The 13,985-nt window shown below is 43.5% G+C and overlaps 1 protein-coding gene across 3 annotated transcripts in view; it reads right to left on the bottom strand.

Moving 5' to 3' along the window:
- Positions 1–13,985, bottom strand: part of DCHS2 (dachsous cadherin-related 2) — a 236,969-nt gene that overhangs the window by 26,060 nt on the left and 196,924 nt on the right. For all 3 annotated transcript variants that reach the window (XM_030563596.1, XM_030563598.1, XM_030563597.1), the window contains exons 14-15: positions 7,687–7,797; positions 2,865–3,076 (exon numbers count right to left, since the gene is read on the bottom strand). In XM_030563596.1, coding sequence (XP_030419456.1) covers positions 2,865–3,076; positions 7,687–7,797 — 323 coding nt within the window. The remainder of the gene's footprint in view (positions 1–2,864; positions 3,077–7,686; positions 7,798–13,985) is intronic.

The following is a 13,985-nucleotide window of genomic DNA, read 5'->3' as shown; positions in this document are numbered from 1 at the left end:
CCCTCTCCAATTTCTCCACATCTTTCTTGAAATGCAGTGCCCAGAACTGGACACAATACTCCAGTTGAGGCCTAACCAGCGCAGAGTAAAGCGGAAGAATGACTTCTCGTGTCTTGTTTACAACACACCTGTTAATGCATCCCAGAATCATGTTTGCTTTTTTTGCAACAGTATCACACTGTTGATTCATATTAAGCTTGTGGTCCACTATGACCCCTAGATCTCTTTCTGCCATACTCCTTCCTAGATAGTCTCTTCCCATTCTGTATGTGTGAAACTGATTGTTCCTTCCTAAGTGGAGCACTTTGCATTTATCTTTATTGAACTTCATCCTGTTTACCTCAGACCATTTCTCCAATTTGTCCAGATCATTTTGAATTTTGACCCTGTCCTCCAAAGCAGTTGCAATCCCTCCCAGTTTGGTATCGTCCGCAAACTTAATAAGCGTACTTTCTATGCCAACATCTAAATCGTTGATGAAGATATTGAACAGAACTGGTCCCAAAACAGACCCCTGCGGAACCCCACTTGTTATACCTTTCCAGCAGGATTGGGAGCCATTAACAACTACTCTCTGAGTACGGTTATCCAGCCAGTTATGCACCCACCTTATAGTAGCCCCATCTAAATTGTACTTTCCTAGCTTATTTATAAGAATATCATGCGAGACTGTATCAAATGCCTGACTAAAGTCTAGGTATATCACATCCACCGCTTCTCCCTTATCCACAAGGTTCGTTATCCTATCAAAGAACGCTATCAGATTAGTTTGACACGATTTGTTCTTTACAAATCCATGCTGGCTATTCCCTATCACCTTACCACCTTCCAAGTGTTTGCAGATGATTTCTTTGATTACCTGCTCCATTATCTTCCCTGGCACAGAAGTTAAACTAACTGGTCTGTAGTTTCCTGGGTTGTTTTTATTTCCCTTTTTATAGATGGGCACTATATTTGCCCCCTTCCAGTCTTCTGGAATCTCCCCCGTCTCCCATGATTTCCCAAAGATAATAGCTGGAGGCTCAGATACCTCTTCTATTTCCCTACGTAAAGGCCAGAGTCCTTGATTATTTGCCTGCTGCCCCGCCCTGACCTAGGCCTGGGCTATTAGTGAACTGCTGACTCAGTCCCTGCCTAAGGGCCCGAGTCCTTGACTATTTGTTTACTGCCCTGCCCTGACCTAGGGCCTGGGCTATATTGAACTGCTGACTCAGCTCCTGCCTAAGGGCCTGAGTCCCTGACTGTTTGTGTGTGGCCCCGCCCTGATTTAGGGCCTGGGCTGCTCTTGGCTCAGCCCCAGCTTAGAGGGCCTGAGCCTCTAACCGAGTGTGTGTTATTTCCCACAACCGCAGAGCCCACGGACAGCAAGCTAGAGCGAGGCGGGGGATACTCCACAGCCCTGCTGACGGATGGACCGTGGCAAAGCCGGACTACAGGGACAATCAAATAATTTAGGCCCCAGATTTTGTGGGTTAGCCCAGGGGAAGTTACCAAGATCACTCTGGATGGAAATATTTTTACAAAATAAAAACAACTCAATGTTCTTGGATTAAAACATTCTGCTGCAGAATTGGAATTTCAAACAATAAAGCAAGAGGTGGTTGAGTTGATCTGTTCTTGTGTATTTGATTATTTCTATGCTGCTGTGTGGTTACTGTTAGGAGATTGTCAGTCTCTGTTATGTGTGTGTACAGTCACTAGCACAATGGGGTCCTGAGCCCTGGTCAGGGGACCCTAAGTGCTATTACAAATAAATGAAATAATAATTATTAATGCTTAAGGCACCTTTCTGTAGGCTATTATAGATTATTGTTTAAATCTAAAGAAATAAAGAATAGTGGAAAAGGAGCAGAAATAGAATATAAAACTAGCTGAATAACCAATGTTCAGCAGCAGGAAAATATACCAATGGAGGATTCTCAATATAAAGAACATTTCCCCAATCTCCTTGAAGAGTCCTCACTGGTTCTTTTTCCTACTGTTGAGCATGAGACATACTGTACAGGATCCAGATTATTCCAGACACATTGATTGCTTTGTCATTTTTTTTCCATTAGCAGACATATGTTTCTTTAAACAAATCTAGGCTCATTCATCTCCCTAGTGGCTTCACATCAGGGGCAGTTGTTGCATTTCATTTATTTATTCTCAGAGGAGGAACATCTTCAGTTCCTAACATGGCCTTCATTCTGACCTAACTTTCAAGGGGAGAAATTGGAAGGGGTGCAATGAGAAAACTGTTCTCCTTTCTACTCCAAATAATGTCCCTCTTTTGCTCCAACATAGATATAGTGCATGAACAGCTGGAATCACTTTTGGAGAATGGACATGTTCAGAGTAAGGAGCATTTTCACACATACAATGAGATGAGTTACTCTTTCAGCAGCAGATTTAAAATCAGATGCTTATATCTGACAAGAGGATTTTACTCCTGATTGGAGCTGAATGGATTCATTTTTAAGTGACAAACCCTAGAGACATTGCTGGGAGCAAGAATCTGTCTACACTGAAACTATGAACTAGCCTTGAATAATCATTCTCTGACTACCTTTCATGAGCAAGAATTGCTCTTTGTTAGGAAGACAACAAGAAAGTTGAATTTAGTTCCTATTTCTATCATCAGTCAGAAGCTAAAGGATATTGACCTAATTTGATACAAAACTGAACTGAACCTTGAGCTCTAATGCAGCCAAAATAGTTATACATTTTAGCTTTCCAGGAAAGACTGCAGCAACATTAAAGAAGGCGAATGAATTTTGAACAGAGTGGAAGCCCAATGAATACACTGCTAGACTGTGGCCTTTGTTTGGCTATTCTTAATTTTAACTGAAGAAATAGGTTTGTAAATATGTATTCCCCATTACCTGCATGACATATGTATTGTAGATTTGGCCTTCCCACACAGATGTTTTGTAAGAGCTTTGCTCAAATTTAGGTGCATTATCGTTCACATCTTGTATCCAAACTGTCACTCCACAGTGTGCTGAATTCAAGCCATTTTCAGCCAAAACAGCGAGATGCACTTTACTCTTGACTTCATGGTCAAGAAACTTTGGTTCCTTCACTGTAAGTTCACCTATTTTCCAAAAAGAATTTAAAGGAAGACAGGTTATATACATATTTAGGACAAATAAACTGGTAAAAGTGAGGACACTTACTGTGCAATAAAGAAAATAATAGCTGTAGCTGTTCAATATATCCAATAAAGGAATACAAAGGAAAATATATGTATAACTAAAGGAAAAAACTACAAATGTAGATCTGAGAGAGATTTCTCACAGATGTGGCTGCTTTATTAAACAGTTCATACTGCTTACGGTACATGCTGCTTATGGTACAAATCCAGGATGTTCAAACTTTGTCCAATCAATGGCCACATGAGAAATTTCCTAGAAGGCATGGACTTCATTTGCATCAGATTGGGTCAATCTGAATCACACAGCAACCCAAACTGTGCTATCCAAGGAAGCCCATCCGAGTGCCACTAGGTGAACTATTATTCCACCACTAGTCAACAATGACAGCTGCTAAAATCAGGAGGAAGCACTGCATGTTGGTATATATATACACTAGTCTCTACAGACAGCACCTCCAGGTTAAACCTGAAGACAGGTATAATCTGCCTTTGGAGATTCTGTGGTTACAGCTTCTGCACTGTAATTAATACTAAATTATCAAAGTTCTAGATTAAATCTAAACATTTAAAAATGTCTTCAATTATTTGCATATTAATTTCAGTAAAATTTCAAAATCAGAATTTTGTAAAGAATTTTCATAATGTCAAATTCTTACCAAGAGTATCAACAAAAATTTTGAGTAGTCAAAATACTGTGGCAGTAGAACTTCCAATAGAAGTAGAATAACTTCCTGATTTGCCAAACTGGAATTAAGAGACTATTAATAATCTGGTTCTTAATTTTTAAACCAGGAAGCAAAGTCTGTGCAAGATTCAAACAGTTTGAGTCTAAGGTGGGTCTGGGACATAAAGGCTTTAAAAGCTAGAGAGCTTGCTTTGTTTTCAGCAATAACAGAACAGTTAACACTGCATCATTTTTCTGTACATTGGAAAAACAATATGCAATATAAAATTGCAATTGTGTAAAAATGTGCCAATTACCTCTAAACTGGAATTCTTAACAAAAGACTTGTGTTTGGGCATTGATAACTGGAATTTTGCACACACACTGACTCTGTGGAACTAAAGCTTTGTTTTACTTTTGGTTCATCAACTGCCACATGATGCAAAATGACTGATGTAGGGTGTAATAAACAGCCTGTGAAATAATGTCACATTGGCACAGGTTGAATTCCTACCGTGGAAGTGCCATGCAGTAGAACCACAATTAATCCAAGATAAATGTGATTATTTGCACCCAACAATGTGACAAGGGATATCAAATATACAAAAGTATTTGCTGGTGGTGATATAATTTGATGTAAGCGTTTGACATATGTCTGAAGTTTACACTGTCATTTCTGTGTAGCTTCACATCAGTGGATGTATTTCACTGCACTAGTTAGGACGGTATCTGCAATCACCTAAAGAATTGTTCAATGAACTTTTCACTAATGTCCTCCTCTTGGTATGTGCATTGTGACAGCCCCAAACCAGTGGGGTAGAGGAGTCTGGTAGAGGGCAAATATACTGGTCACTGGATGAGTAGTTTTCTGTTCCCTGAGTGACCAAAGCAGGGGCTGTACTAGAGTAATCAGGAACTTGCCAGAACCAATTAAGGCAGACAGCCTGATTAGAACAATTGCAGCCAATCAAGGCAGGCTAATCAGGTCACCTGGGTTTAAAAAGGAGCTCGCTCCAGTCAGGTGTGGGGGAGCCAGAGGAGAGGAAGTGCATGTGAGGAGCTGAGAGCAAGAGGTGCAAGGAACTGAAAGTGAGAGGGTGTGCTGCTGGAGGACTAAGGAGTACAAGCGTTATCGGACACAGGAGGAGTTGACCCAGACTGTGGGGAAGATCACTGAGGTGAGCAAATCTGCCAATAAGCACAGGACCCACCAAGGTAGAGGAGGAACTTTGTCACAGCATGTAACATCTGACAGGGTGAGATGGAGCTGTGTGTATATATTCGGAGAATATACGCTCTAGCTCAGAAGATGCATACAATGTCGGTCTTGATGAAGTTTTCTGTTATGTGAATTGCCTTTTTTTATAAACATAACACTCAAAAAGAACCCATATAGAAAACAGTGGAACTTTTACTGATTGTATTCGTACAAATCCCCTGTGTATACCTAGAATGTTATTGCCAAGATTTTCAAACAAGGGTGATTAATGTTAGTCTTCTAAATAGTTAGGCTAAGTGAGTGGCTTGATTTTCAAAGGTGCTGAGCATCCATTTCATTCCTGGATGGTTACTCCAAAATAAAACCATTTCAGAAGGCAATCTAGGTGGAAAACTATTGGATTTTTTTGGAGGCTATAATCCTCTAATTTACCTGGGTTCTGCCACTGGGTCTATATTTCTTATTATAAAAGCATATTTTAATGATGCCTTATAAAAAGTTCCCAAATGTTTGTTTAATATACATTAAGTAAGACAGTTGGATGTTAATAAAATAACTAATGATTAAAAACATGCTTAAGGTTTAACTAAGCTGTAGATACATCTTGTACATTGTTAATCATAAGAAAGTAAGTTTGTAATAGACAATTGGTACTCATTTAATACATAGCAAAGGTCTTATTAAATCTCTGGGATACCATGGAGGGAAATATTTCCAAGGACTGTGCTCAGGGTGCACACACCTACAATGGAATGGATGTATGCAACACATGTCGAAGAACAACAGTTACGGAAATGTTAGTAATTGTTTTATTTCAAGGCCTGTTAGGATCTTTTGCAGCATGTGGCTGCTTCCCTGGGCATTCAGGCTGAGTTCCTGCAGGAGAATACCCATGAGTTATTGGCTCTGATGCTCTCTGGTGCTGCGTTCACATAGCGCCAGTATATAGGGCCAAGCTGACCCCGTGCACCCTCAGTTCCTTCTTACATTCACTCAAAAAAGAAACTTGGGTATTGAAGGAGAAGAGGACCCAGGCAGTGCCAAATCGTCCTGGGATTAAGAATATTCGATTAACTGCACCAAGGCTGGCTTCTGCTCCTGCACAGGTGGAGCTGAAGAGGCAGCACGATAGGTAGCTGATGGTGCTGAAGTGGAGTGCAGTGAGAGCCACCACAGTAACATTGGCGGTGCTGAATGCAACAGGACCAGGGAGCTTCCTGGTGCTAAGGAGGACCCTTGCATCAAGCCTGCCACTGGCTCTGCTTCTACAGACTATGGAAGGGGAGCATCAGGGTACAGTGCTGATGGACACAAAGGTTCAGCAGCCCAACCAGCCACAGGGCTATAACTGATGTAATCCTGACAAAGTCCTGGACTAATGGAGAGATTGAGCTGGACAGGCAGAGGTGATCCATAGCTGCCTGGTATGCTGCCAGCATGCAAACAGCCAGTGTCGGCATCTCCCTCATTAGTACTGGACTCAGGGGATGCCCTGGGGCCAGAACCGGAGATGACGGTATAGGGTCTCCAACATACCAGTGAACTACCACGGAACAGTTAGAGGCACCTGCGCCAGCCCATGCATTAGCACTAGCATCCCCTGAAGGAGGCAGAGGAGTCCCCACAAGACCTGGAGAGGTCTCACTTGGTCTTATGAGACCTTTTCCCCAGTGCACTTGATGGGGAACAGCTTCTCCACCTCTTCAAAGAGACAGCTCCAGAGCGTGAAACAGCAACATTCTCAGAACCTGAGAGTGATCACCAATCTGATGAGGGCCTTGGTGTTGAAGCAAGCCAAATGGTTTGGTTGAACATGTGCTGCTTCAGGACTAGGTCCTAGCCACCTGAGTCTGCTTTGTGAACAATCTACAAACCTCACACCACTCTTTGACATGGGCCTTACCCAAGCAAAGTAAGCACTGCATCTGGGGATCGTTGTTGGGATCGCTCGCCCACATGATGGACAAGGGTGACAGCATCACAGGGGAATACTTAATTCAATGCAACAAACACTAAATCTAATTAGCCCTTAGGGTACTACTAAACATATACAACTAGAAGACGACATTAAGGAATAGTGAGAAATTGCGAGATTAAGAGCCCTGACTACAGCCATGGGAGGTAAGAAGGAACCGAGGGGGGCTGGGGTGGCACCACCTCATACAGCCATTAGGCACGAGCACCACCCCTCTACAGGTACTGCTACCAAAATTCTCGCCTCTGATGCGGTGGGCACACCCACACCTAAGTGAAATACAAGGCTGCATCTACTTGAATAACAGAGGAGTTTTAAAGAGGAATAATCTTGTGCATGATTTTCCTCTCACAAGAATTTTACAAGAGTGTAACTCCACTGATGTCAATGACATTACTAATGATTTGCCCCAGGATAAGAGGAGGCCCTGTATTCTAGATTAACTGTAGACAAAAGGCATGTGTATATCTATGACATATAAAAATGGTTCTTGTGGCAATAGGTGTTTGTTACCCTTACCTGCCTATCACCCACTTCTACTAGGTTTTGATTTAAACTAACATCAACTTATGAGAATGTTTTGGTATAAAAACAATCCCAATGTGGAAACACGTTGTACACAATTTAATGTTTATTCAAATATCAAAAGCCTTAAACGTGCCTTTAAAACAAATTTAAATACATTAATTTACCTGTGATGGAGTGTATTGAGAAAATATCTTCATTGTCACTGAATATCTTGTATTGTATGCCTTTTTCCAGTAAATTATGATCATAAGCTTCTACAGTCAAAAGTGAGGTGCCTAAAGAAGCAATAATAGTTTTTAATAGAGTCAACTTTGCAAGATCTTATCTTACTTTATTACTTATAGATTTACTGTGATTAATAATAATGCATGCAAAGGTGCCCGTCCACCACTCTGAGTGTTTCTAACATTATTTAAAATAGCCCACAACAAAAACAAACCCAGCAACAACTGCTCAACAAAACTCCACTCACATCACAACTTCATAGACAGGAACTTCCCCACCAACCCCATTGCCCCATCAATTAACACCCTTGTTGCGCCTCGGCATCTTCTGCTGCTGGGCAAAATGATGGAGTTTGCAGCATGTCCTAATGGTCAACAATCCCTGATCCTTGCTCTCTGCACACCTTCACTGGCTTGATGGCTAGACCTTCTTATTTCAGAGACATTATTTATGGATCTCCCTCCCTGAGGCAGTCTACAGGAATCTACCTCTGGCTGTATCAAGGCTTGGTGTAGGTCCTTCCTACTCAAGTTTCTCCATCTTTGGTCATTTTACCCTCATCCTTTCACAAACTCTTTGGGGCAAGGGTGGGTGAAGAGAGGCTTTTATGTGGGTGTTAAACATGACTGCTATCTCTGAGGGACTGGGAAGATAATATTTAATTTTCATTTACTTATGTACAGTAACCCAGAGTTTTGTAATGGTGGACACCTTAATTCTAAATGAATACATCAATCAATCTTAAGTAGACACAATCCGAATACAACTCACAATAGCTTTTCTTGCCGTAACAGGGTGCCCAGAGATCTGCAGTATGGTGTTAGCATTGAAGAAAGTAAGGGCAATCTATTGTTCATGAAGAATCTTAAATTCATCAAAAATAGTACTGATCTGACACAACACTGAAAAGGCATGGAATAAAAATGCTGTTTGCAATAGGATCAGAAAATAAATGTGAAATGGAATATATTATCCTGATCAGAAGCATCATGCTTAACATAAACTGAGACAAAATTCAAAAAACATTTGTCAAGATTTCCAAATGGTTGCTCTTCTCAAGCCAATTATGAAGCCATTTAGCACATGACAATTGATTTTAACCAACTATCATGGATTCAGGTTACTGTGTAACTTGACCTCTTCCAAATGGCATTATAAGCGTACATTATTTTACTACATTTACAACAGGAGGCATGCTGTTAATAAAAATGTCCTAGATTTTGGGTGGGACTGTGCCATCACAGTAGTATAATTTACCTTTAGTTACAAAAATCACACGCTTATAACTTGTTACTTTTTTTTTAAATCAGGAAATGTTATGTTAACTGGTTAGTCATTTGTTCTTAATCATGGCAACATAAACCAAAAACAGTTGTGTGGGAAATACGCATGTTATGGCTTATGAACTTTTTTGCACTACTTAGGATACTTGTAGGACCAATCACAAAAGAAAATACAAATATGATTTGTATGTGTTGTGACAGACCCAGACCAGTGGGGTACAGGAGTCTGGTAGATGACGAATATACTGGTCACTGGATGAGTAGTTTTCTGTTCCCTGAGTGACCAGAGCAAGGGCTGCATTAGAGTAATCAGGAGCCTGCTAGAACCAATTAAGACAGGCAAGATAATTAAGACACCTGTAGCCAATTAAGAAACTGCTAGAATCAATTAGGACAGGCTAGCTAATCAGGGCACCTGAGTTTAAAAAGGACCTCACTTCAGTTTGTGGAGCTGCTAACAGGGAGTTTTGCAAGGGAGTTTGGAAGGGGAGTAGGAAGGGGGGGGTCCCTTGTCGGTCTCATCTGTGACCCATTGGTCCCCTGAACCCATAACCTGAGCCACATCAAAAATCTTTCTGTTTACAGCAGAGAGGAGCGGACAGGGAACTGTAGACGGGAATTTGCGAGAGTTTGACAGAGGGAAGCTTACAATGGTGAGGAGGACCCGCAACACCTGTGCCAGCACTGCTTCTGTCTCCTCCACCTGCGCCTGTAGCCAGACAGAGCACCAAAGCATGGATGCTTTTACCCAGATTCTGGTGTGGGCTTGCAAAGACTGTAATTTGCAATTTCCACTTACTGATATCCAGGCTGGGGGTGGCATCCAATGTGAAAGGTGCCTGCTGGTGGAATCTCTCAGGCAGCAGGTGGGAGAGCTACAGGAGGAGGTGGCCAGGCTGAGGAACATCTATGTCCATGAGCAATTCCTGGACAGTATTCATGTGGAGACAGCTGATGGTGCTGTCCCAGTTGACAGGACTACCGACACACCAGTGGAGGAGGAGATGCCTCAGGGTGTATCTGACACACCAGTGGAGGAGGAGGCTCAGGGTGGACACAGCCAGCTGGTTACTTCTAGCAGCAGGCAGTGCTCCACCGCTGCTGCGAACCCTCCTGTTGTGGTAAAAGATAACTGTTATGCTCTTCTTGATACAGGAGAGAAGAAATCACCCCCAACAGTGAAGGGGGTGAAGCCTCGTACCCCTAAGGCTGGGAGGTCTGCTGCCACCACTGATAAGAAACGTAGGGTAGTGGTGGTTGGAGACTCTCTGCTGAGGGGGACGGAGACACCCATCTGTCGCCCTGACCGTTCATCCCGGGAGGTATGCTGCCTGCCAGGGGCCCGTATCCGAGATGTTACAGAGGCTTTGTCGAGGATTATCCGGCCTAGTGACTACTATCCCATGCTACTCATCCATGTGGGCACAAATGATACTGCGAGGTGTGACGCTGAGCAGATCAAGAGTGACTACAGGGCTCTGGGAATACGGGTTAAGGAGTTTGGAGCGCAGGTGGTATTCTCTTCGATTCTTCCTGTTGAAGGTAGGGGTCCGGGCAGAAACAGATGCATCGTGGAGGTGAATGCCTGGCTGCGAAGATGGTGTCGCCAGCAGGGCTTTGGCTTCCTCGACCACGGGATGCTATTTGAGGAAGGACTGCTAGGAACAGATGGCGTTCACCTTTCGAAGCGGGGAAAGGCCTTATTTGCGCACAGACTGGCTAACCTAGTAAGGAGGGCTTTAAACTAGGTTCGACGGGGACAGGTGAGCAAAGCCCACAGGTAAGTGGGGAACAAGACCTGGGAGATGGGTTGGAAACAGGAGGGAGCACGGGCTATAATGGCAGAGAGGAAGGAGGGTCAGGGCGAAGCTGGGAGGCAAGATCAAACCAGTATCTTAGATGCCTTTATACAAATGCAAGAAGTATGGGTAATAAGCAGGAAGAACTGGAAGTGCTAATAAATAAATACAACTATGACATTATTGGCATTACTGAAACTTGGTGGGATAATACACACGACTGGAATGTTGGTGTGGATGGATATAGTTTGCTCAGGAAGGATAGACAGGGGAAAAAGGGAGGAGGTGTTGCCTTATATATTAAAAATGTACACACTTGGACTGAGGTGGAGATGGACATAGGAGACGGAAGTGTGGAGAGTCTCTGGGTTAGGCTAAAAGGGGTAAAAAACACAGGTGATGTCGTGCTGGGAGTCTACTACAGGCTACCTAATCAGGCGGAAGAGGTGGATGAGGCTTTTTTCAAACAACTAACAAAATCATCCAAAGCCCAAGATTTGGTGGTGATGGGGGACTTCAACTATCCAGATATATGTTGGGAAAATAACACCGCGGGGCACAGACTATCCAATAAGTTCCTGGACTGCATTGCAGACAACTTTTTATTTCAGAAAATTGATAAAGCTACTAGGGGGGAAGCTGTTCTAGACTTGATTTTAACCAACAGGGAGGAACTTGTTGAGAATTTAAAAGTAGAAGGAAGCTTGGGTGAAAGTGATCATGAAATCATAGAATTTGCAATTCTAAGGAAGGGTAGAAAGGAGTACAGCAGAATAGAGACAATGGATTTCAGGAAGGCGGATTTTGGTAAGCTCAGAGAGCTGATAGGCAAGGTCCCATGGGAATTAAAACTGAGGGGAAAAACAACTGAGGAAAGTTGGCAGTTTTTCAAAGGGACGCTATTAAGGGCCCAGAAGCAAGTTATTCCGATGGTTAGGAAAGATAGAAAATGTGGCAAAAGACCACCTCGGCTTACCCTTGAGATCTTGCGTGACCTACAAAATAAAAAGGCGGCATATAAAAAATGGAAACTAGGTCAGATCACGAAGGATGAATATAGGCAAATAACACAGGAATGCAGAGGCAAGATTAGAAAAGCAAAGGCACAAAATGAACTCAAACTAGCTATGGGAATAAAGGGAAACAAGAAGACTTTTTATCAATACATTAGAAGCAAGAGGAAGACTAAGGACAGGGTAGGCCCACTGCTCAATGAGGAGGGGGTAACAGTAACGGGAGACTCGGAAATGGCAGAGATGCTTAATGACTTCTTTGTTTCGGTCTTCACTGAGAAGTCTGAAGGAATGTCTAGTATAGTGAATGCTTACGGGAAGAGGGTAGGTTTAGAAGAGAAAATAAGGAAAGAGCAAGTAAAAAAGCACTTAGAAAAGTTAGATGCCTGCAAGTCACCAGGGCCTGATGAAATGCATCCTAGAATACTCAAGGAGTTAATAGAGGAGGTATCTGAGCCTCTAGCTATTATCTTTGGGAAATCATGGGAGATGGGGGAGATTCCAGAAGACTGGAAGGGGGCAAATATAGTGCCCATCTATAAAAAGGGAAATAAAAACAACCCGGGAAACTACAGACCAGTTAGTTTAACTTCTGTGCCAGGGAAGATAATGGAGCAGGTAATCAAAGAAATCATCTGCAAACACTTGGAAGGTGGTAAGGTGATAGGGAATAGCCAGCATGGATTTGTAAAGAACAAATCGTGTCAAACTAATCTGATAACGTTCTTTGATAGGATAACGAGCCTTGTGGATAAGGGAGAAGCGGTGGATGTGATATACCTAGACTTTAGTAAGGCATTTGATACAGTTTCGCATAATATTCTTATAGATAAGCTAGGAAAGTACAATTTAGATGGGGCTACTATAAGGTGGGTGCATAACTGGCTGGATAACCGTACTCAGAGAGTAGTTGTTAATGGCTCCCAATCCTGCTGGAAAGGTATAACAAGTGGGGTTCCGCAGGGGTCTGTTTTGGGACCGGTTCTGTTCAATATCTTCATCAACGATTTAGATGTTGGCATAGAAAGTACGCTTATTAAGTTTGCGGACGATACCAAACTGGGAGGGATTGCAACTGCTCTGGAGGACAGGGTCAAAATTCAAAATGATCTGGACAAATTGGAGAAATGGTCTGAGGTAAACAGGATGAAGTTCAATAAAGATAAATGCAAAGTGCTCCACTTAGGAAGGAAAAGACGGTTACTCACCTTTGTAACTGTTGTTCTTCGAGATGTGTTGCTCACATCCATTCCAGTTAGGTGTGCGCGCCGCGCGTGCACGTTCGTCGGAAACTTTTTACCCTAGCAACTCCAGTGGGCCGGCAGGTCGCCCCCTGGAGTGGCGCCGCCATGGCGCCCAATATATATCCCTGCCGGCCCGCCCGCTCCTCAGTTCCTTCTTGCCGGCTACTCCGACAGTGGGGAAGGAGGGCGGGTGTGGAATGGATGTGAGCAACACATCTCGAAGAACAACAGTTACAAAGGTGAGTAACCGTCTTTTCTTCTTCGAGTGATTGCTCACATCCATTCCAGTTAGGTGACTCCCAAGCCATACCTAGGCGGTGGGGTCGGAGTGAGAAGTCGCGGCACGGAGCACTGCAGTTCCGAAGGCCGCATCCTCCCTCGACTGCTGGACCAGGGCGTAGTGGGAAGCAAAGGTGTGGACCGATGACCAGGTCGCTGCCCGACAGATTTCCTGGATGGGCACACGGGCGAGGAAAGCCAGCGACGACGCCTGCGCCCTGGTAGAATACGCAGTCACACGGCCCGTAGGGACATGGGCCAAGTCATAACAGGTCCTGATACAGGACGTAACCCAAGAGGATACCCTCTGGGAGGAGATAGGAAACCCTTTCATACGATCTGCTACCGCCACGAAAAGCTGGGGGGATTTTCGGAAGGGCTTAGTCCTCTCTATGTAGAACGCGAGAGCCCTACGGACATCCAGCGAGTGGAGCTGCTGCTCCCTGCCTGAGGAGTGAGGTTTTGGGAAAAAAACCGGAAGGAAAATCTCTTGGTTGACGTGGAAGGCTGAGACCACCTTGGGCAGAAAAGCAGGGTGTGGTCTCAGCTGCACCTTGTCCTTGTGGAAGACCGTATATGGGGGGTCTACCACAAGAGCTCGGAGCTCCGACACCCGTCTA

This window comes from Gopherus evgoodei, chromosome 5 (genome assembly GCF_007399415.2).
Source record: "Gopherus evgoodei ecotype Sinaloan lineage chromosome 5, rGopEvg1_v1.p, whole genome shotgun sequence".
NCBI classification, from domain to species: Eukaryota; Metazoa; Chordata; order Testudines; family Testudinidae; genus Gopherus; species Gopherus evgoodei.
Note: the sequence above shows the minus strand (reverse complement) of the source record. Positions and strands in the feature narration are given on the sequence as shown.